Source organism: Conger conger, chromosome 11 (genome assembly GCF_963514075.1).
Source record: "Conger conger chromosome 11, fConCon1.1, whole genome shotgun sequence".
Lineage (NCBI taxonomy): Eukaryota > Metazoa > Chordata > Actinopteri > Anguilliformes > Congridae > Conger > Conger conger.
The window spans coordinates 40,218,877-40,243,173 of record NC_083770.1 but is presented as its reverse complement, the minus strand read 5'-3'; the positions used below and the strand labels follow the sequence as shown (position 1 = coordinate 40,243,173).

Genomic DNA, 24,297 nt, shown 5'->3' with positions numbered 1-24,297 from the left:
GGAAATGTACTCATGTGTAATAACACAATTCAATAAGAATTCAATATTATTCGGTGTAAAAAGATGTTCAAAAAGAGTGATTTTTACATTATTTTTCACAAGATATTATTTGGATTAATCCCAGAAATAACTTAGGGGCAGTAGTTTCAATTGACTACATGAGAGAAGGGCAATAACTTACAAGTACATTTGCAAGCAGGTAAAATTTGTACAACTACTGCTCTAGCTCTGTAGTCACGTATGTAAGTAATTACATTCGTTATAACATTATAACTACAGTTGTAATTCTTTAGTAACAATGTAATTACAGCTGATGGGAACCACTTCATGTCAAGTGGGACTGTGCTTGCTTTTTTTCAATTAACAGGTGGAGGAATAGGGCACTATATATTTTTCAAATGATGTTGGTCAAACTCTCTCCAACAGAACATTATTGCTGCCAGCTAGCAAGTAGCATCCTTAGCAAGCCACAGTCAAATGGCTGTATGAAATTACCGGAAAAGGAAGAGGACACAGGTAAATGTGTGCTCTTTCCTGGGGTGAAAACAGTGTCATAACCTTAAAACAAGGCATCCAACAACTTAGCTGGCTGGTTAAAAAATGAATAACCACAGGTTATAGCCAGCTAATGACAAGCCTCAAAGCGAAACCAGCTGAACTATTTCATCCTACCACTCTAAGTGAGTTCAGAATTGACCTTTAATGGCTAGCCAGGTCATGTGGTAGAAGGCAGAGATAGAGACTTTTGGGGGTGTGCAATCCAGGCTTGGCACAGTGCTGGATGCCCTGTAGGTGACAGGCACATGGAGGGCCTAGATGAGCTGTTCGCCAGATGATGTTCATGTTATTATGTTCTTAGGAGCATATGTAGGCTCAATATCAGGGTCTGATTAAGAGTGGTATTTCACGAAGCAGGATTACGCAGTCAGCTGGGTATGTTAGCTGTGCAAAAAAAACGGAACCCTCCCAAATCTGGAACATGGACTGAAGTTAAAAGAGCGGTTCCGGGTTTTACTTGGTGTAGTTATCCAGCTAACTCAGCAATTCTGCTTTGTGAAATAACCCCCAGGTCTGTACATGTGTTCTTTGAACTGTCAGTCAGTCAGTCAGTCATACTGTCTGACTGTATAAATGTGTGCATTGATGGGTGTGATGTGGCTGTCTGGGGAGGGGGTACCCACTACCCACTCAAACTCCAAGGAGGGTGAACGTATGAAGCAGGGTGACTGTGTAAAAGCAGGGGACACAGATGAAGCACAAACGGCCATTTCTGGTCCAGAGAAACACGCAGAAACACACACATAAATACACACAGAAACACACATATAAAAACAGCAAGAACCCACATCACGAGACACGCCACGACACCCACATAGACACACACAAACACAGATATACTGACACACACAAGGGTCACGATACAGAAACACACACATATATATATATACACACACTCACACACAGAGACACCACACACAGCACTAATGGCAGATGTAGCGCGACAAGTGGTGAGCAAAGTCTGTCCCCAGTTGATGACATCACAGTGCCATGGTAGAGACACGGTATGCTACCAGTAATTTGCACAGCAGATGTGCCTATCACAATATCAATAAAACAAACAGATATTATCAAGCGCCTTTCTTTTTTTCCTCAGAAAGAAAGAATCATCACAAACAGACACAGAACAAGGAGAAATTAGTAGAAAGCATGCCATGCACAGACAGGCCTGTTAGTCCAATGGCAGAAACACAGTCACCCCCCTCCTCCTCATACCTCAGAACCCCCTCCCCCCCACCCAATTTCCTTGGATACGGGCAAGGAGATCAGGCCAAAGGCATCGAGCACATGCATGCAGACAGGACAGCGGGGCAAGAAGAGGGGGAAAGGTTTATTTAGAGAGAGAAAGAGAGAGACAGAGACAGAGACAGAAAGAAAGGGAGGGAGAGAGAGAGAGGCAGGTCCCCCCCTCCCCCAGGTTTTGTCGGGGGTGTGTTGGGAGAGGATTACGGATCAGACAAAAAAAGAAGAGAGAAAAAAAGGCACGACTGGTTTGTTAAAAGTAAAGATGAAAAAAGAGACAGGCCAAGAAGAGGAGGTCAACATGAGGTCAACATGAGGTCAGAGGTCGGAGAAGAGGAAGTGAGAGGAGGAAGTGCAGGGCGGCCAGGCTGCAGATGACATGTCCGGAAAAAACGGAGAGAAAGAGAAATAGAGAGAGAAAGAGAGAGAGAGAACGAGTAAGAGACAGAGAGACAGAGAGAGAAAGAGAGGGAGAGAGGGGACAGAGTCACAGGAACAAGTGAAGGAGGCCCTGGAGGGACAAACAGTGCGTTGACCTGACTCTGAGAGGAACAAGCCTGTCCCTCATGCATACCAGACCAGGATCAAAGGTCAAACATGGATTTCACACACTTCAACTCTTCAGACGTCAGTAAAATTTGAAAAATTAAATCCAACAGATTGCTAAGAATTTTCAAACGTAACATGCTAATTCACCAAAATGTCATATGCACATTTATTTTGAATAATGGTGAAAACAGATGTCTCGTTTGAAATTGTCAGTAATCTGGGGGACATTTACTGGTATCAAAGGAGTTAAAGCTTTCATTATACCTATTTGACCATGGTCTGACATACACATACAGAGAAAACGTTTGTATGGATTACAAAGTTTTAAACTATAATCCATAATATTATGCATTATAATTAGCACAAACTACATATACACTCAGTGAGAACTTTATTAGGTATTTATTAGACTTTAACGCGTTGTGCATTCAGAGATGCACTTCTGCATACCTCTGTTGTAATGTGTGGTCTCTTGCATTACTGTCACCTTCCTGTCAGTTTCGACCAGTCTGGCCCTTCTCCTCTGACCTCCCTCATTAACAATGTGTTTCTGCTCACAAAACTGCAGCTCAGTGGATGTTTTTTGTTTTTCACACCATTCTCTGCAAACTCCCAGGAGATCAGCTTTTTCTGAGATATTCAAACCACCCTGCCTGGCAGCAACAATAATTCCATGGCCACTTTGATAACATTTCTTCCCCTTTCTGACATTTGGTCTGAAAAACAGCTGAACCTCTTGACCACATCTGCATTATTTTATGCATTTAGCTGCTGTCACATGATTGGCCGATTAAATATTTGCGTACAGGTCTACCTAATAAGGCGGTTACAGAGTGTATATGTGGGTCCTTTTTATCTGAACTGAACTCTCTTTTTCTTATGCAGTTCATCGACAAAATTGACAAATAATGGTGTTATTTTGGGTGTAGATTGAAATGTGGAACTCAAATACATAAAGATTTAAATTATCATGAGATTTTGAATACCGTGAACAAAACTCAATGATATGTCCTGAGGGGATTCGTGAAATTCACACAGAGATGCAGACGCATGCATCTATAAAGCCGATATCTTTTCAGAAGCATGTTTTGCTAAGTCTGTTAGTACACCTTGACACTTCACTTGATGAAGAAAGACCCTAGAGTCCTCCTGGCCAGGATACCCTTCCTGGAGGACTCCTAACAGTTGATGAACTACTGAGGGCAAAGAGACCATTGGGACCATAGGTTTTATAGCCTCGTTGTTCCCAAGAGATTCAGAGAGAAGTCGTGTGAACGCACTGGTGGTGTCGCGCCAGGTCCGAGAAACAGTAACGTGAGCAAGAATAGATTTTGCTGTAAGAGGGTAAGGGGAGGAGAAAGAGGGAGAATATTTATTACACATTTTGACAGGACAGACTCGTTGTCCCTTCCTGACTGAACTGAAGTCCCTCCCTCCGTCATAAGACCTTGAAGCGCCCCTGTGTTGTGTTGTGTTGACGCAGAACAGTGCCCCTTCCAAAAAAATCTACTTAAAATGTTTTATTTTTTTAATCTACTCAAAGTGACTTACAGAAGTGCATTTCACACGGCCAATAGGCAGGCAGTGTTAACTGGAGCAGGATACATAATCATCTAAGCAATGTTTGATTATGTATCAATAGGGAGGTAAAGCGGACATCCCACTGAATGCAATTTCCGGTATACTGCGAAGTGCTGTGCTCGCGGATTTCATCATAGACGACAACAACAACAACTTAATCTAAGCAAATGAAACATTAAATCATTCTAGAAACACAAAAGTACAAGGCTCCAGATCATCCGAAAATGATTGCAATGCAGCTTTTCATTGGTTTTTACGTAGCAAGTTAAGAGTGAAGGTCAGATTTGTGTATCAAACGCAACAACAAAGATGACGTTATTTGTCCTGGGATGGCCAGTTTCACGGGACGTACCAACACATTTGCGCACATGGGTTTTTTTTCCAGTTGCAGGTTGCTATCGATAAGCCACTGATTACACAAATGTATCTTATATATAATCAAGTTAGAATCATGATCAGATTTTTAAAATGGCACTTAATACATCCGCTTCGCCTCCCTATAGAATGCATAATAAAAGTACCAATGGAAAGTTGTTTATGACACTGCTTATGGTTCAGTGGCCGTGTGGTTGGAGTGTGTGCGATGTCCTTGTGTTCAGTCTTGTGCCAGGTCACGTCAGAGGCTTTAAGAACAGCACACAATGCTCCTCTGCCTGGCGTTCAGCAGTGAAACTGATGGATAGGGGTATTTGTCCTCTTTTCACACAGTGCTGTTAGGGTTAGGGGGAGTTCAGGTGAATTAAAAGTTCCTTAAAATAAATAGAATGGGATCCTATTCAGCCACCCATTTCAATTTGTATAGTTGACTTAGATTTTCAGCTAACTATATAACACGTTGCCACCTATGGGGCTGGAGGTATAACTTCAGGATAACTTATTAACATCATAACATCATTCAGCAAAAATGATTTTGAAGGGCTGCATCATAATTTTCAGTCTGATTCTAAGGGTTCACTATTCTAAAACGAGAGCAAAAAAATCTGATTAAGAAAAACTCATTCATATTGAAAGGATTAACACGATTTCATAACCATTCATAATTTCAGGTTCATTGCAAACAAGCCGATTGGATATGATTTAGTTTTTTCTTCATTCATAAATCCTAATAATCAATCAAGTTATGTAGGGGTCTGGATAGAGAACACGTCCCTGCCAGTCAACACCATAATTGGTATTGATATGTATATGTGTATGTACATTTGCAAACTATCCTAAAGCACCTTAAGAAATAAAAAACGTTAAGACATGTAAAACGCAAACATCTTAGAAAACTATGTTTACTATGTAGCGGTATTACCAATATTAAATCATAAAATTCATAAAGTGCTGATATTGTAATCTGGATATCAGTAACACCAATACAACCCATAGCACAATAGACACACAGTGTGAGAGGCTAAAAGGCTTAGATAAGACAGAGCTGGCTGACACTGTGCACTCCTCTTCAGGGTAACCAAAGGAATCGTTTAGCATGCCGAACCAATCGAAGCTCGCACAACATGTCAGAAGAGTGTTGTTCACAGGCTGTGGGGCTCGCCATGAGACGGGTGTTCAGACACAATGTTGACCTTCAGTTAGGGGAGATGGAGGGGGTTTGGGAATGTGGGTGTGGTGGGGGGAGAGCAGTTGGTGGATAGGTGGTTGAGGTGGGGCAGGGCAGTTAAGAGCTAGGGCAGGGGTGAGGGGGATGGGGTTTGTAAGGGGAGAGAGAGGAATGGGGGGTGGGGGGTGGTCAGGCATCAGGTCCAGCCTCACCATTGGTAATGAGCACGTGGTCGCCTTGACGGCGGCCTCCCCCCTCACGGCTCCCGGGCCTGGACTGTGACCCTTGACCTTCCAGCATGTTGACAATGTCGGTCCGGTCTATACTCCTGAGAGCTGTGTACAGGCTCTCCACTGAGAGAGAGGAGGGGAGAGAGAGAAAGGGAGGAAGGGAGGGAGAGATAAGATGGGCAGGGGACGACAGTTAATGTGTAAAATCACCCCTAATAATAGTAATGCATACAGTAATACCGCATTATGTATGTGTCAGATGTATGTGTTATGGTCTAGAGAGGGGTAAAGGGCAGGGGGCAGGGGGAGAGGGGGGAGGTGGGAGAGGGTCCCAGGCACTCACTCTTGGCCCTCTTGCCTTCGCGGGTGGCCCACAGGTTGAGGAGGGCCGAACTCTGCTCCAGGAGGGAGTTTGGGTTCTCCACACGGATCTTATTAATGTCATCCACACTGAACTGCAGCTCCCGCGCCAGCTCTGTGTGTGCGTGCATATGTGTGTATGCGTGAGTGTGTGTGTGTGTGTGTGTGTGTGTGTGTGTGAGTGAGGGTGTGTGTGTGAGTGTGTGTGTGAGTGAGTGTTAGTGTGAGTGTGTGAGTGTGTGTGTGTGTGTGTGTGTTTGAGTGAGTGAGTGTGAGTGTGTGAGTGAGGGTGTGTGTGTGAGTGAGTGTGTGTGAGTGAGTGAGTGTGAGTGTGTGAGTGAGGGTGTGTGTGTGTGTGTGTGTGTGTTTGAGTGAGTGAGTGTGAGTGAGTGTGTGTTTGAGTGAGTGAGTGTGAGTGTGTGAGTGAGGGTGTGTGTGTGTGAGTGAGTGTGTGTTTGAGTGAGTGAGTGTGAGTGTGTGAGTGAGGGTGTGTGTGTGTGTGAGTGAGTGAGTGTGAGTGTGTGTGTGTGTGTGTGTGTGTGTGTGTTTGAGTGAGTGAGTGTGAGTGTGTGAGTGAGGGTGTGTGTGTGAGTGAGTGAGTGTGTGCAAGGGAGTGAGTGTGTGTGTGTGTGTGTGTGTGTGTGAGTGAGTGAGTGTGTGTGTGTGTGTGAGTGAGTGAGTGTGTGTGTGTGCATGAGAGAGAGGTAGAGAGAGAACCATATTATCCCGTTATTATTCTTATATACAATCATATTACTGTTATTATTCTTTGTTTCACATGTTCCTTGTCATGCTTTGGCGAGGGAGGGAGGGAGAGAGTATTCAGATTAAAATAAAATCTGATACAGCACTATTAAATCCAGGCATATACTAGCAGCAGTTCAAGTGTGCTTTGAGCCACTAAACCAACATATGGCCTACCAGCTAGGTGTTAGTTACATGCACACTCTCACACACACACAAACACACACACACAGACACACACACACACACACACGTTACCTGCCCAGCTCAAACCCAGCTGTTCTGAGATTACTGCCATCTTCAGCTCCGTCCTCTCCATGGCGGTCATGGATGCTGTGAACCAATCAGAGAGCGGACATTTTAATACCTGATCACTGCACTCCCCAGGGAACTTACACCACTCAGCCGACCACCTCTTACCCATCGCCGGCTCGTTCAAGGCGCTATATCTCTCTCTCAGGGCCAGCGGGGTCAAAGTTCGTCTGCGGTCTTCACACCCCACAACCTGTTTCAGACACAAAGTGAACCTCAACTTATTTTATTATTGATGTTATCATTTATATCAAATTATAATCTTTTCGTTTTTTTTAACTTAATAAATCATTGTTTATGTCTAAGGAGTTGAGTTTAAAAGTGTACAGGTCTTATTTTTATTGCCTACTTTTTGCCAATATTTCAGTATTTTCTGTATGTCATGCAAATGAAGCATATAAAACTGCACAGATTTGTGTGTGCAGGTAAGTGTAGCTTGATGCAACTCTCAGGTGTGCGCAGGTGTGTACAGGTGTGTACAGTTTACTAAAGTGTGTACAGGTTACTCAGGTGTGTGCAGGTTACTCAGGTGTGTACAGGTGTGTACAGGATACTCAGGTGTGTACAGGTGTGTACAGTTTACTCAGGTGTGTACAGGTTACTCTGGTGTGTGCAGGTGTGTGCAGGTTACTCAGGTGTGTACAGGTGTGTACAGGATACTCAGGTGTGTACAGTTTACTCAGGTGTGTACAGGTTACTCAGGTGCGTACAGGTGTGTACAGTTTACTCAGGTGTGTACAGGTGTGTACAGGTTACGCAGGTGTGTGCAGGTTACTCAGGTGTGTGTACAGGTTACTCCGATGTGTGCAGGTAAGTGTACCTTGATGCAGGGGGGCATGGTGATGTTGAGGTTGCACAGCACATGCTGGCTGTCCTCGTACTTGGTGGACTTCCGCAGGAAGGACAGAAATCCTGATGGGTCTTTACTGCTGTCCCTCACCTGAGGGCGAGAGGTAACGAGAGAGGGAGAGGAAGGTAGAGGGGGAGAAAGAGAGGGAGGAAGGGGGAGGAAGGAGAAGGAACAGAGAGAGGAGGGAGGGGTCAGTTACACTGACCATGGGAACAGGCAGCCCAGAATTGGGTCTCAGACTGCTGATTGGCTAAATACCTCAACCAATCCCTTGACTGGAAAAAGACCACTCACCTCACTACCGAGGCCTAAATTGACCTTTGACTGAAATCACACCACAAAATCATTAAATATGCTTGATAAGTTCTTGTGCACTTACATACAGACAAAGGGAGACCGTGACAGACAAACAGCCATACAAAAAGATGGACATAAATAGAGACAGATAGTGGAATGTACAGACGGACAGACAGGAACATACAGACAGACAGACCGACAGACAGAAAGACAGACTGACATGAATATACAAACAGTCAGGCAGACAGACAGACAGAATGACAGGAATGTACAGACAGCCGGGCAGACAGACAGAATGACAGGAATGTACAGACATCCGGGCAGACAGACCTTGACGGAGACGGGCAGCCGGTTGTCTCTGAAGGCCTGGAAGCTGAAACAGCGAGGCTGCTGGGTAGCCTTGCGCACGGGCACCAGGTTCCCCGAACACTCCAGGTGCAGTGGCATGCCCTCCATCACCTGCAGGGGGAGACAGCGAGTCAGACACCAGAGAGATCTACAGACCTACTGACTACTACTGATGACTGAGTTTTTACAGTGACCCCTCCATTTACAGACAGCCAGTGTAGAGTGTGTACAGTGACCCCTCCATTAACAGACAGCCAGTGTAGAATGTGTACAGTGACCCCTCCATTAACAGACAGCCAGTGTAGAGTGTGTACAGTGACCCCTCCATTAACAGACAGCCAGTGTAGAGTGTGTACAGTGACCCCTCCATTAACAGACAGCCAGTGTAGAGTGTGTACAGTGACCCCTCCATTTACAGACAGCCAGTGTAGAGTGTGTACAGTGACCCCTCCATTTACAGACAGCCAGTGTAGAGTGTGTACAGTGACCCCTCCATTTACAGACAGCCAGTGTAGAATGTGTACAGTGACCCCTCCATTAACAGACAGCCAGTGTAGAGTGTGTACAGTGACCCCTCCATTTACAGACAGCCAGTGTAGAGTGTGTACAGTGACCCCTCCATTAACAGACAGCGCCAGTGTAGAGTGTGTACAGTGACCCCTCCATTAACAGACAACCAGTGTAGAGTGTGTACAGTGACCCCTCCATTAACAGACAGCCAGTGTAGAGTTTGTACAGTGACCCCTCCATTAACAGACAGCCAGTGTAGAGTATGTACAGTGAGCCCTCCATTAACAGACAGCCAGTGTAGAGTGTGTACAGTGACCCCTCCATTAACAGACAGCCAGTGTAGAGTTTGTACATTGACCCCTCCATTAACAGACAGCCAGTGTAGAGTTTGTACAGTGACCCCTCCATTAACAGACAGCCAGTGTAGAGTTTGTACAGTGAGCCCTCCATTAACAGACAGCCAGTGTAGAGTGTGTACAGTGACCCCTCCATTAACAGACAGCCAGTGTAGAGTGTGTACAGTGACCCCTCCATTGACAGACAGCCAGTGTAGAGTGTGTACAGTGACCCCTCCATTAACGGACAGCCAGCGTAGAGTGTGTAGAGTGACCCCTCCATTAACAGACAGACAGCCAGCGTAGAGTTTGTACAGTGACCCCTCCATTAACAGGCAGCCAGTGTAGAGTGTGTACAGTGAGTAGAGTGAGCCCCCCATTAACAGGCAGCCAGTGTAGAGGGAGTAGAGTCTCTGACCTCGATGTCCCGGCTGCGGGCGACCTCGCTGAAGTTCTCGTGCTGCTCCAGGGTTTTGTCCATCTTGTCGTCGGTCATGCAGTAGCAGCGCAGCCGGCCCTCGCGGGCCTCGTTCATCTTGGCGAAGACCACGAACTTGGCCATGTAGGGGACCGCCGACAGCTCCCGGTACAGCACGTTAGCGAAGGAGACCGCCTCCGCTGTACGAGGACAGTCCGCCAGCCAGAACCTGAGAGAGAGAGGAGAGAGAGGAGAGAGAGGAGAGAGAGAGAGAGAGAGAGAGGGAGGAGAGAGGGAGGAGAGGGGGAGAGAGGGAGAGAAAGAGAGACACACAGAGAGGGAATTGCTGTACATTTTGGCAAATGTACTTTTGTATTTTCGGTATATAGTAGTTGCCTGATAAAGCGTCTTGAATTTGAATTCGAGAGGTAAAAAGATGAGAAAATGAAAAAAAAAAAAGGTAAGGCTCGGACGCTGGAAATGGATGCGTGTGTGTGTGCATGTGTGAGAGTGACAGAGAGTGAGTGTGTGGGTGTGTGTGTGTGAGAGAGTGTGTGTGTGAGTTACAGAGAGTGAGTGTGTGGGTGTGTGAGAGAGTGTGTGTGTGAGTGACAGAGAGTGAGTGTGTGGGTGTGTGTGTGAGAGAGTGTGTGTGTGAGAGAGAGCGTGTGTGTGTGTGTGTGTGTGTGTGTGTGAGTGACAGAGAGTGAGTGTGTGGGTGTGCGCGTGTGTGAGAGAGAGTGAATGTGTGTGTGTGTGTGTGTGCCTGTTCAACTCACCGTGCTGATACGTTGGTGGTGAAGTTAGCGCATTCGCTAGAGTAAACCAGCTTGGTGGTGCCAGTGATGTCCTCCCACTGGGCTGGGGATGTACCACCTGGGAGAAAAAAGGGGGGCACACTAACGCTGGGTCCCCTAGTGCCGGTACTGGTTGATTTTATACAGCTTCTAGATGTGGGCAATGCTTCAGTCACACATTCTTCTCCTACCAATCACAGAGTCTATCTCACGGTACCAATCATGCTGCAGGGTCAATCTCACTACACCAATCACGCTACAGAGTCCAGATTACTGTACCAATCACGCTGCAGAGTGTAGCTCACTGTACCAATCACGTGGCAGAGTGTAGCTCACTGCACCAATCACACGGCAGACTCTAGCTCACTGTACCAATCACACGGCAGACTCTAGCTCACTGCACCAATCACATGGCAGACTCTAGCTCACTGCACCAATCACATGGCAGAATCTAGCTCACTGTACCAATCACATGGCAGACTCTAGCTCACTGCACCAATCACATGGCAGAATCTAGCTCACTGTACCAATCACATGGCAGACTCTAGCTCACTGTACCAATCACACGGCAGAGTCTAGCTCACTGTACCAATCACGCGGCAGAGTCTAGCTCACTGTACCAATCACATGGCAGACTCTAGCTCACTGTACCAATCACACGGCAGAGTCTAGCTCACTGTACCAATCACGCGGCAGAGTCTAGCTCACTGTACCGATGACGCTGCAGAGCAGCCTCAGGCTGGTGGTGTCCCCCTCCCCGGCGTCGCGGGGGCTCTCCCTCCAGGACGGGGGCAGGGGGATACGCAGCCCGATGGGCCTGTGGAACTTCCTGCGGCGCGGCTCCACCGTCACCACCGGGCTGAACGTGGCCTGGCTCCCCAGCAGCTTCGCCACCAGCTCTTCCGGCACCGGCTGGGCCTGCCATGGGGGAGAGAGAGGGCACAATGACAGGGGGAGGAAGGGAGAAGAGGGGAATGAGGGATGGGGGTGTGTGTGTGTGTGTGTGTGTTGCAGTAAAGGTGTGTGTGTTACAGTAAAAGACAGTGTGTGTGTGTTGCAGTAAATGTGTGTGCGTGTGTTACAGTAAGATAGTGTGTGTGTTGCAGTAAAGGTGTGTGCGTGTGTTACAGTAAGATAGTGTGTGTTGCAGTAAAGGTGTGTGTGTTACAGTAAGATAGTGTGTGTTGCAGTAAAGGTGTGTGTGTTACAGTAAGTGTGTATGGGTGTATATGCGGGAGGGGGGCAGGGGTGCAAACGAGTGATGGAGGATGGAGGGAGAGAAAAGGAAGTGGAAGAGAAAAAAGAACAGAATCCAGGTGGAGGGGTGGAACGTGGGAGGCAGCGATCGCGTGGAGGAGAAAAAGAAAGAAATGAAGGAGAGAGAGAGAGAGAGGAAGAAGATGACAGGGAAAGATGTAAGAGAATAGAACATCTTAGTTTATAAACACCCATCAGCCCCGTCTCTACATGGTACCAGGCTGCACCAGTACACACTAGCCACAAACACTGTTGGGTTCTCATGTTTCATTTATTGTACAAAGTTGAAAAATTGAACAGTACACTCCTTCCCCCCATATATACTGTTTTTAGTTGATAAGGAATATAGCAAAACAAGGACATTCTCCAACTGAAAACAGAATGGATTCAAATAAAATATTTTAAAAGAGCCTGCAAACGTCATACATTTACAAAGCTACAGCATTCCTACAAGGCCCATATAACTATCCAGGACCTCTGATCAATAAATGGCATAACTTAGGTCCCATGAAAGTCTTCTTTTGAGGAAATATGTTCTTTTTGTTATTTTGGATCCGTGTTATATTGGTTATAACCCTGCATGTGACTGGATTATGCTGGTGTACTTGACTACTTTAGTGGGCAACAGAGACATACAGTACACCAAAAAATACATGCATATTACAGTTTAATACATATTCCTACTGTGGTCAATCTCTTCAATATTTTGTTCTTGAATATCCTACAGTATTTAATTCATGCAGTTACAGAAAAAGCCCACTGTAATCTAGAATGATCCAAAACAACAAATTTCCTGGCCACATACAAAAAAACCGATGATCAACACACAGACATTACGGTCTTCCTACTCTTTCTTAACAAATGCACACATTATCTAATTTGGCTCCATTCCATATCAAAGAGAAATATGTTTTAAACTAAATTCAAAGCCCGGCAAGGGAGGCTTCATTTTGAGAATATTTCGTATTGAATAGATACTATATTTCATATAATAATAGTTAATACAAACAGAAAGTAGTTTCATTTATATATAAGGAAGATCAAAATAATTCAGTGAGCTATGGCTGCATAGAAAAGACAATACAAATCTGTCTGATCTGCCATAGAGCCAAGAACTGGCCCTTCATATGTATCAAGTGATAAGTATGAAATAAAATAAATGATGAAAATATTGTTCAATGTTCAAAAATTTCATAGCACAAAGGCGGACAGTCGAAGATGTGACTTATGATTATGAAAGAAAAAAAAAAACAACACACTGCAAAAAAATAGAGAAGTAAATCTTAATAAGCATTTTAGTCTTATATGATGTAGACTTAAAATCGTATTTACATTATTTTATTGTTATAAGTGGTAAGATAAAAAGTAACTTGAAACAAGTGATTATTTTCAACTTGAGGGAGAGGAAAAAAGTCCTCTTTGAGAGGATTTGAAGTCCCATTAAAAGACTAAAACACTTGTGAAGACTTGTTTTGCAGTGCGAACAGAAACGGGAACGGTGGAGGTGGGGCTAGCTATCAGGAGATGTTCCTCCTCTCATCGTCCTCCAGGTGCTCCTCCCACCTCACCTGCAGTCCCAGGCGGACCCTCTTGGTCACGGCCGTCTCCGGGAAGGTGGCCTGGACCAGGGGCACCAGCTTGCTGGTCAGCTGACCGCCCTCGGGGCCAATCAGATCGCTCTCCTGCTGGACGCGCGACACCACGGCGAAGTAGAGCGGGAAGTCGGTGGAGATGATGCGGCGGATTCGCTTCTTCCCCAGCTCCTCCTGACACTCCAGGTCTGAGGGCGAGGAGGCACGATGAAGAACAAGGACATCGTCATCATCATCATCGTCATCATTAGGACCATTATTATCATTATAGTCATTTTCATCACCATTGTCCCCGTCACCATCATAATTATCCCCATTATCACTATCACCATCATCATTAGAATTATAATCATCATCATCATCATCATTACCAGTAACACTACCGCCATCATCATCATCATCATCTTCATCATAAAAATCACTGCTGCCATTGTCATCATCACCATCATCACCATCACCATCACCATCACCATCACCATCACCATCATCATCACTATCATCATATTTGTGATAAAAAATTGCCCACCATCATTCAAGTGACAAGTCTCTAATTTTCTAATTGAAGAATAATCATTATGGGTATTTTTTTTATCCAGAAATTCAGCTGAATATCCATAATTTACTGTGTGATGATGTCATGACTCCCAGTCCGTTGGATGCTGAGATTACCAGCCACACCTCGCTCACCTTCGTCCATGCCGTTGAGGATGGTCTCGAGAACGTCGTCGCCGTAGCGGTTCCGATGCTCCTTCCAGACGGACCCGTTCTCGCTGCGCAGAACCACCAGCTCCCGATCGCCCCGGCCCAGCGCCGCAAAGTGAGGGATCTCCACTATCACTGGCCTGAGCGGTGTACACATCGAATGTTCATAAACACCCCATTACACAAACATCATATCACTACAGACCCATTTACATCTGTGGCCCACTCAACCATCGCTTATCGGGGCAGGGAAGAAAACAGCATTTCGTTGTCAAAAGTCCCTAGTAAACTAATATGAATAATGTCATTACATTCTAAATTAGTTGTAACTTTTTTATTATTAGATTTCTTTTCAGCAGTTCTAGCCATCACACCAGGTCACCCATTTGTCATTTGCTACAGACCCCTGTAGACAGAAATGAAAACATTCTTCTTTTTTTTTTTGATTACTACAACTAACTGACATGTTTTTGCAATATAGGTGATTGACCCTGGCTTCATCGCCCCCTAGTACTCACCCCAGGAACTGCATGCTGGCGGGTCCCAGGGAGATGATGCGGCTGGCCAGGCCCTCCCCCTCCACCAGCGGGGGCGGGGTGGTGAGTTTCTGTGGTTTGACCAGGCGGCAGGTGATGCGTGTGGGGGCAGCGCAGGTGCGCGGGGGTATGATCACTCGAAGGCCGTTGTGTCTGCTCCCCCGCATCGACCCTCCCCGCGCGTCCACCATGAAGCTCACCAGGAACCTGGCAACCGTGAAAGTCACACCGCCATTAGACCTGCGCACCTGTGGCCCTCTCAGGCTGCCGTAAAGGGCCATCGGCCTCCATTTTGGCTCTACTATTAATAGTCTGGAATTTCATGCCATTATTGCATTTACAATATTTACAAAGACAGTTCAATATGACACATACCCAGTGTAAATAGGACTCTAATAATGATAGTATATGGGCAGGCCTATACCAAGGATGAATATGACTTTCGTGATAATGGTATATAAAGGGCAGCTGAATATTGCACATACCCAGTGTGAACATTAATAATAATGGCTATGTTGAACATAGCGTATACCCGGTAATGATGTTTTAGAGGCAGTTAACATATACCCAAGGAAAGCAGGACTTTAGTATTGATGGTATACAGGCAGCAGAAGCAGAACGTACCCGGTGTGGACAGGACTGGCCACGGGACTGACGTTGTCCGAGGTCTCAGTGGCCGGGCTGCTCGGGATGAGGGAATCCTCGTCGTATTCCTTCGGAAGCGGGATGGGGGTGTGCTGCTGTGGGAATGTAAAGTATTCCATAAACTGAAATATATCATCACCATGCCGCGACTCTGCATAACACATGGGGAAATATACTGAGTACTTCCGCATTCAGAATGTACAAAAAGAGTGACAAACTTGGAGCTCTATTAATACCTGTTCGATCACATGCTCCTTCAGAATGACGGTTTCCGGGGAGACGCAGGGAATCCTGGGAATAGCAGGAGAGTAGTTGCTGTCAGAGAGAGAGAGCAAGCCCAAATAAGACAGAGAGGATAATGGGAAGGGTGCTGGCATTCCCCCCTGATTTTGTGGGGTTCCCTATTCAGAACAGGGGGGGTCAGAGGTCGGTCTCGTCAGGCGCTGTACCACAGCCTATCGTGGCCCTCTCCCTACCCGAACCCCGCCCCTTTATGGCTCTGCCCCCCCACCCCTATGCCTTCCCACCATGCCTTGCAGTCAGCGGCGCTTACGCTGTGCCCAGCCCGCTCTCATAGTCCAGTGATTTCTTGGGCGACAGAAAATCGTCGTCATGGTCTTTCAGGTCATCCGTCTTCACGTACCTGCTGCCCTCCACTCCGAGCAGCTCCTCACCTGGGGAAACCAACAGCGTCAGAGAGAGAGAGAGAGAGGGGGGGGGAGAGGGGGAGAGAGAGAGAGAGAGGGGGGAGAGAGAGAGAGGGGGGAAGAGGGAGAGAGCGAGACAGAGAGAGAGAGAGAGGGAGAGAGTGGGGAGAGGGAGAGAGATGGGGAAATAAACAGAATTAGAATGAGGGCAGTGAAAGAGGTGGATCGGGGAGGGATGACAGAGAGGGAAAATGGAACGATAAAATGCACTGATATTGGGATATTGGCTTTCAAAAAAGTGATATTGAACAGGAAGACAAATAAGATCAACAGAAACAGGGGTGAGTGGAAAAAGTGAGTGACAGAAAGAGTGAGGTAACAAGGAGAGGAGTGGCAGAATGAACAGAGGAACAGAAAGAGGGAGACAGAGAGAGGGAGAGAGAGGAAGACAATAGAGGCAGCAGACTCCTGCCAGTGACATACAAGAACGATCCACAGCACACACAGTGAGTGTTAATGCAGGTCGATGGGTTTAGTAGTGCAGCGAACACACTCAGAACCACCAGGGGGACAGGGGGGACAGGGGGGACGGGGGGGACAGGGGGGACGGGGGACATACTGACACCCACAACAACACCGACCTTCAGTGGGACTTTTTAAGTAGCCATGGCGACATCTGGCACAACGCAGGAAACTGTGACAGTTACGCTAGACACTGTTCATCGTCTGTGGCGAACGGTCAAATGAGCCTGTGGTCAAGGTCTAGGACCCAGAAGGTTGGTGGTTCAAGCCTCGGTGTAGCCACAATAAGATCCGCACAGCTGGACCGTAATCTCACATCACTCCAGAGGGGACTGTCTCCTGCTTAGTCTAATCAACTGTAAGTCACTTTGGATAAAAGCATCAGCCAAATAACATGTAATGTAAGTAATCCTTTATTTTTTGTTCTCTGATAAGCATCTGTGTTTTGTCTTTTTTTCCCTCTATTTCTACTTAGGTCCTGGTGGCAGTGAAGAGGAATAGAGCCAACACTGGGCAGATTTATTGTGGATCATTTAGAAACACACCTTCACCTCTTTAAAGCTACTCCCTTTAAGACACACGCACACACCCACACACACAAATACACACGCACGCACACACACATTTGCAGGCGCAGGTGACAATCTGACAGTCAATCTATCTGAAAAACAGGAGATTAAGGTTTCTGACCACAGACAGGATGTTATAATGTTTTACATTTCTACAGAGCAGGAATGGGCAAAATATAATATTTTAGCTACATTCTGTGACTACAGCCAATGAATGCACAGATACCTGTATGCCTGTATTATTGTCTGTCATTCTGGTCTAATCTATGAGTGAGTCGGTGATGGCGTATATGACTAATTAGCAGACGGCGCCATGGTAACCACTGGCAGCAAAGACCGAGCCCTTGATTAGCTGCACCAGGTGTGCCTCAGGAGGAACAAATCCGATAGCTGGACTGGTTGGGGTACTCGAGGTGTGGTTTGGGAACCACTGCCCTACCTGTTATGGGGTGAAAAATAAGCTCACAGAAAACAACCTCTTAAGATGGCAGAACGCTGGTGCCAGAGAAGATCGATACTTCTGCTGATTAAAAACAGCTCATTAATTAAAGGTTAGCTTTGGTTAACAACTACTAAGTACAGCCGTTGTCTTCATTGACTTTGGTTCGATAATGAATTCCTCAAAGTACAGTCTGTTCAAAGTTTCTCTACAACGCCTGGGACCAATGAGATGGAGGCAATCTGATTCCCTTCCTCAGTAACAGTTCTGTGATTGGCTGTGTGCAGCCCTGGCGCAGAAAGCATTGGAAAGTGGACTCCAGTGATCATGGGGAAATCGAGTTACCGGTCTGTGGTACATTCAGATGCACAGAGATTATGTGTCATTTCAAGTAATTGACTTGAAATTAATCAAGAATGTTTTCCAACAAGTTAACAGATTAATTTCAAGTAATTGACTTGAAATTAATCAAGTCTTGAAATTGCTGAAGTGAGCAGGAAGTAGGCCAGCCCTGGTCTGTATGATTTACATTACAGTCTTTATCAGGATGCTAAAGGAAAGTGGGGAAGACAGCCCTGGTGGGAGAGTGAGAGAGTGAGAGTGAGTGAGTGAGTGAGTGAGTGAGTGAGAGAGTGAGGTTGCTGGCGGGTTATGGAGAGATTAGCACTGCACACATGAGTCATGACTGCATGCTAATGAACCGAAAAAAACAACAACACCACCATTTTGTGAGCATTGTGACCGACGTGAAAGAAGAAAGAGCTCAAGAGCTCTGACGACAAGCTCGAAGGAGAGAGAGAGAGAGAGACACAGAGAGAGAGAGACACAGAGAGCGAGAGAGAGAGAGAGAGAGAGAGAGATCGAGAGAGAGAAACAGAGAGTGCTTGAAATGGAACCACACGTTCACTAACCACCTATGATCGCACATAGAGGACTGAAGGAGATGGTCATACCTAGCGTTAGCTGTGCAATTCCTAAAAAAAGCAGAATAAGAGTTATGGTTTAGGAAGAGTCGCGCTAAGAGCTTCACTCACTCAACATTCACGCAGTGCCTCCTGTCCACAAGACCTCATAAAGACGTCATAAATAATAATCAGCTCCAACCATAAGTGTCCAGGGAACACTTCCATAAAGCAACAATAATCAAATCGTACAGAAATAATTTAATAAACTGTATCTGTCCATAACCATTAATTGACCATGGAGAGCCATGATGTGTTCAGATAGTTTGATGTAGCTACTGTTGTATGAGATGTTTCTCTTCCTAAAACTTACATCCATAACAGGGTTTTCTGTCAGAAAGGTGAACATGAGACTGACGCTCTGATGGTTTGGACAGACAGGTACAGGTAGAGCACAGGACGCGTGTTCTGAGACCCGTAGTTCTTGGTTTAAGACAGAGAGAACAGGCGTGTGCAGGTGTGCGTCACGTGTAACATGCAGCAATCAAGTGTCCTTACCTTCATCCTCCGATACATCCAGGATCTCATCCACCGTCTCGGGGAAACTCATGCGGTGCTTCTCTGTGGTAGTCTGGTGAGAAAAAAAACAGAGAGTGAGGGTGAGAGGGAGGAGAGAGAGAAAGAGAGAAGGATGGAGAGAGAAAGCAAATTAATGTTATAGTTAGGAAAAGTGTTTGACTGAACATAACAACTTAATTCAACTCGGCACGGCAGTGTCGATTGATCAATAAATGGCTTAATCAACGAAGACCTTTTCCTGACCTGGGTTACACTGAACTAAAAGTCACACCAGGCACCCGTACACAGCTATAAGTTTCCTACACAAACCCCGAAGCTGTTCTCACCACAGATACGGTCTCCTCGGTAACCAGCTTCAGCACATCGATGACAGAGATGTACCCCAGTCGCTTAGCGATGGCCAGGGCGGATGTTCCATTCTGAGAAGAAGAAGAGGAAGGGGTAAGGAGCGTAGGGTTGAAGACAAGTACCGTCACCGCACTTTACTCAGAGCAAGAGAGGGCCAGAATGTGTGTACAATTCAGACTGAAACTAGGGACCGGTGGAAGGAAGGACCGCTTACCAGTGAAAGTTGGAAGAAAAGAACAGCAGAGGGATGAAGAACGGAGGGAAAAGAGGAACAGGATGAAAGAGGAGTGGTGTAGGGAGGGAGTACTCACAGTGGTAATCTCGTTGGGCTGCGCCCCGTGTTTCAGCAGCAGCGTGACGATGTCAGTGTGACCCTGCTGTGCCGCCTGGTGCAGGGGCGTATACCCCACCTGCCCGGGACATTACCCACAACGCACCGAGTCAGGAGGTGCACAATTACGCCCTTAATCATCATACAACATCTCACAATGTGCCGATCTATGAGCAGTTTGCCATTCTGACAACAATGGATAAGGTTAGTACATGAACAGGGAAGGCCTGATCCTACATCAACACGTCTACTCTGAGACACACACAAAGCTACTTTATGGCTGTAGGTGTCCTGCAATAAATGGTAAATGGTAAATGGTTGGCATTTATATAGTGCCTTTATCCAAAGCGCTGTACAATTGATGCTTCTCATTCACCCATTCATACACACACTCACACACCGACGGCGATTGGCTGCCATGCAAGGCGCCGACCAGCTCGTCAGGAGCATTTGGGGGTTAGGTGTCTTGCTCAGGGACACTTCGACACAGCCCAGGCGGGGGAGCGAACCGGCAACCCTCCGACTGCTAGACGACTGCTCTTACTGCCTGAGCCATGTCGCCAATACCATCAGGTAGATCTACTGGCAGGTAGATCAACTCCATGTTAAATCAGTCAATCCAGGAAATGAACCAAAATTAAATTAATTTGTTTTAGAAATCCTCTAAGAGCATGACTGGCACCCCACTGATTCTCCTTGGAGACTTCAACATCCACCTAGAAGCCTCCCAGTCTGCTGCCTTCCTACCGCTAATCCACTCCTTCGCCCTCTCCCTGCAACACTCTCCTCCAACCCACAAGGCGGGCAATGTCCTAGACCTTGTCTTTGTAAGGAACTGCTCATGCTCCAAATTCACGGTTACCCCTCTGCATACATCTGATCACCACTTCATCTCATTCTCCCTCCCTCTTCCTCCCCATCCTCCTCTCCCTCCTCCCTCCCACACTTCCTCAGCCCGCCGTAACCTCCGCTCCCTCTCACCCTCTTCCTTTGCCAGCACCGTCACCGCCTCACTCCCCCCTCTCGAATCCTTCTCCAAACTCCCCGCTGACTCTGCATCTGCCACCCTCCTTTCATCTCTCTCCTCCGCCTTTGACTCTCTCTGTCCCCCTGTCTCAAAGCCACCTCGCACATCCCCTCCCAGTCCTTGGATATCTGACACCCTCCGTACCTCCAGGGCCAGCCTCCGCGCAGCGGAGAGGAAGTGGGGGAAATCCAGAGACGCTTCCGACCTCATGACTTACCAGTCTCTCCTGGCGGCATTCTCTTCCGATGTCACTGCCGCCAAAGCAAAATACTATCAAACGCAAATTCAGAACTCTGCTTCTAACCCCCGGAAACTTTTCTCCATTTTCTCCTCTCTCCTCAACGCACCGCCTCCTCCTCCTCAGTCCTCCTTCGCTGCTGATGACTTTGCTGATTTCTTCGATGAGAAGGTCGCAGTCATCCGCAGATCCTTTACAACCGCCGCCCCCCTCACTGTGCCCTTCCCCCCCTCTAGGCCCATCCCTTCCTTTTCCACTTTCTCCCCCCTTACAGACTCTAATGTTTCTCAACTCCTGCTCTGCCACCGCCCTACAACCTGTGCCCTTGACCCTATCCCCTCTTCTCTTCTCCAAACTATCACACCTGACATTCTCCCATTTGTCACCTCCCTTGTCAACTCCTCCCTGTCTTCCGGCTGTTTTCCGGCATCCTCCAAGAGGGCCCACATCACTCCGCTGCTAAAAAAGCCTACCCTGGATCCCTCCATCATCCAGAACTACCGCCCGGTATCTCTTCTTCCTTTCCTTTCTAAAACTATAGAACGAGCCGCTTCTACTCAACTTTCTTCCTTCTTTTCTAACAACAACCTGCTAGACCCCCATCAGTCTGGCTTCAGATCGGGCCACTCGACAGAGACTGCGCTCCTCTCCGTCAGTGAGTCACTTCATGCCGCACGAGCAGCCTCCCTCTCCTCTGTCCTCATTCTTCTAGATCTCTCTGCTGCCTTCGACACTGTGGATCACTCCATCCTCCTGTCTGCCCTGTCAGCAACGGGCATCTGTGGCACAGCCCTGGACTGGATTGAGTCCTACCTCTCTGGTCGCTCCTTCCAGGTTGCCTGGGCTGGTTCGGTATCGACACCTCGGCCCCTCGCCACAGGAGTTCCCCAGGGCTCAGTCCTTGGCCCGCTTCTTTTTTCTCTCTACACTCGCTCCCTTGGCCCTGTGATCACTGCACATGGGCTATCCTACCACTGCTATGCGGACGATACTCAACTCTTCGTCTCGTTCCCGCCGTCTGATACGCAGGTTTCAGCCCGTATCTCCGCTTGCCTGAGGGACATCCAGAGCTGGATGGACAACCACCATCTAAAGCTCAACTCAGGTAAAACTGAAATGATATTCATCCCTGCTAATGCCTCTCCCCATCTGGATCTCTCCATTTCCCTCGGGGATACCACACTCACGCCGTCACCCAGTGCAAGGAACCTCGGCGTGGTGATGGACAGCAGACTGTCCCTTTCCGAGAACATTGCGGCGGTGACCCGGTCTTGCAGGTTCTTCCTATACAACATACGGAGAATCCGCCCCTTTCTCACCCCCTACTCGACCCAGCTCCTGGTCCAAGCGATGGTTCTGTCCCGCCTGGACTACTGCAATTCCCTCTTGGCTGGCCTCCCAGCGTCTGCCATCAGACCCCTCCAACTCATCCAGAATGCAGCAGCTCGTCTGGTCTTCAACCTTCCCAAATACTCACACGTCACCCCCCTGCTTACTTCCCTCCACTGGCTGCCTGTCATGGCTCGCATCAAATTCAAAACATTGGTGCTAGCCTTCCAAGCAGTTAAAGGGTCTTCCCCAGCTTATCTGCAAAAAATCATCAGACCCTACACCCCTGCCAGACCTCTTCGTTCAGCCTTCACAGGCCGCTTGGCACCTCCCCCTCTCAGAACCTCCACCTCACGCTCACGACTACTGTCTGTTCTGGCTCCACGGTGGTGGAACGAACTCCCCGTTGAGGTCAGAACTATAGAATCCCTCCCCACCTTCAAGCGCAAGCTGAAGACACACCTCTTCAAACAGCACCTCTCCCCATCCCTCCCTACCTCCCTGTGAACCTTAATTGTTGTCTCTGTGACTTGTGTATCAGTATTTTAGTTGGCTAGGTAAGCAGTGTTTGGATAGTTAACTTTGGTGACTTTTGCTCTGTTTGTTTGTTTGTTCAAAAAAAAAAAAAAAAAAAAAAAAAATTGGCCCTTGTCCTTATCTTTGTTGTACAGGTAGCAGTTGAAATTGTACTTACCTCTAGGGTCTTTCAGCGAACTTATCCCTGGTTATGGGTATGCACTTTGTTGTACGTCGCTCTGGATAAGAGCGTCTGCCAAATGCCAATAATGTAATGTAATGTAAAATCATTTCCGGTACTGACTGAATTGAAATACTACAGACCAGTATTTGTCTGAAAGGTCAGTAGCATGTCCTACAAGTTGAAAGAGTGTTTGCCTTTCTCACCCTGGTCTTGCTGTTGACATTGGCTTGCTGCTGCAGGAGAAACTTCACCATTTTGATGTTGCCATAGTGACATGCCACGTGAAGGGGGGTGTAGCCCATCTGGGAAAGGGAAAGCAGCGTAGTCAATCTTGGGCATTGTGGGATTGCACATGAGATGGTAGAGACCTTTTATGTAAATGACGTGGGTTTACTTTCTGTAGTATGGTCAGTTCAGCCACTCCACAGGAGAGGCATTTGAATGGTGTTCTCACTAAAAAACCTTTTTGCCAGTGTACACCTGTTGTAGATGAGACAGTGTTGGGATCTTTAAAACTAGCTCAGAGCAAGACTGCTACAGAAATGATGAGAATGAGTAAGTTTTAATAATAAAAGAACCTAATGATGTTACTGAGTAAACACGATAAGCAGTCCACGTCAAAACAATGGTTAATAAACGAAGCCACTGTTTCCATAACAACAGGTCATGCGCTGGTCGCGCGGATCCCTCTCGCCATTTCTAAATGCAAGTTGAATCTCGGAGACGGCAACAACAGCCGCCGGCAGACATTCACAAACTCAGACACCCCAAGCCGAGCGAAAGCGACAAAACAGCAGGGAGAAGTTCGATCCGAAGCGGCGTGAACAGAGAATGGCCAACGGCAAATCGCTCCGCTCCCCGGAGCTCGCCGAGGGAGGGAGTGAGAGAGGCTATTTCGCACTGCGGGAGCCTGTTATCACAACTCGCGCTAGTGCGCGGTTTCCAGTCCATCGATTGAGTTAGTAATCCTACCCTGCGCTGTGCCATAGACGGGAGTCTTTTTAAAGAGGAAATTAAATGGCGGAGCTTAGCTTCTCTGGAATCCCAGAGTAGAGACTTACCACAGTCCCTTTAAGACAGGAAAACCAACATGGTTTCACCTTAGTTTTAGTATTCCGACAAAACTATAAACTATGCTGGTTCATTCCTGTAGCACAGTAAAGACTTTAGGATACAATTGCAGTCTGTGGCTGTTGCTGGTACTCATACAGATCAAGATATGATTGAGCTGATTAAATTAAGAGCAGGGCTGTGTTTAAT

At 47.0% G+C, this 24,297-nt stretch overlaps 1 protein-coding gene across 1 annotated transcript in view; it reads right to left on the bottom strand.

Moving 5' to 3' along the window:
* The window catches only part of LOC133140090 (ankyrin-1-like), a 77,637-nt gene that overhangs the window by 21,328 nt on the left and 32,012 nt on the right, over window positions 1–24,297 (bottom strand). Inside the window, exons 19-38 of the mRNA XM_061259648.1 lie at window positions 23,241–23,339; window positions 19,724–19,822; window positions 19,391–19,483; window positions 19,044–19,116; window positions 18,537–18,557; window positions 15,960–16,080; window positions 15,643–15,721; window positions 15,386–15,501; window positions 14,744–14,968; window positions 14,211–14,365; window positions 13,500–13,711; window positions 11,388–11,592; window positions 10,657–10,753; window positions 9,878–10,106; window positions 8,597–8,725; window positions 7,940–8,059; window positions 7,228–7,312; window positions 7,066–7,140; window positions 6,047–6,178; window positions 5,686–5,826 (exon numbers count right to left, since the gene is read on the bottom strand). Of these exons, the coding sequence (XP_061115632.1) occupies window positions 5,686–5,826; window positions 6,047–6,178; window positions 7,066–7,140; window positions 7,228–7,312; window positions 7,940–8,059; window positions 8,597–8,725; window positions 9,878–10,106; window positions 10,657–10,753; window positions 11,388–11,592; window positions 13,500–13,711; window positions 14,211–14,365; window positions 14,744–14,968; window positions 15,386–15,501; window positions 15,643–15,721; window positions 15,960–16,080; window positions 18,537–18,557; window positions 19,044–19,116; window positions 19,391–19,483; window positions 19,724–19,822; window positions 23,241–23,339 (2,506 nt within the window). The remainder of the gene's footprint in view (window positions 1–5,685; window positions 5,827–6,046; window positions 6,179–7,065; window positions 7,141–7,227; window positions 7,313–7,939; window positions 8,060–8,596; window positions 8,726–9,877; window positions 10,107–10,656; window positions 10,754–11,387; window positions 11,593–13,499; window positions 13,712–14,210; window positions 14,366–14,743; window positions 14,969–15,385; window positions 15,502–15,642; window positions 15,722–15,959; window positions 16,081–18,536; window positions 18,558–19,043; window positions 19,117–19,390; window positions 19,484–19,723; window positions 19,823–23,240; window positions 23,340–24,297) is intronic.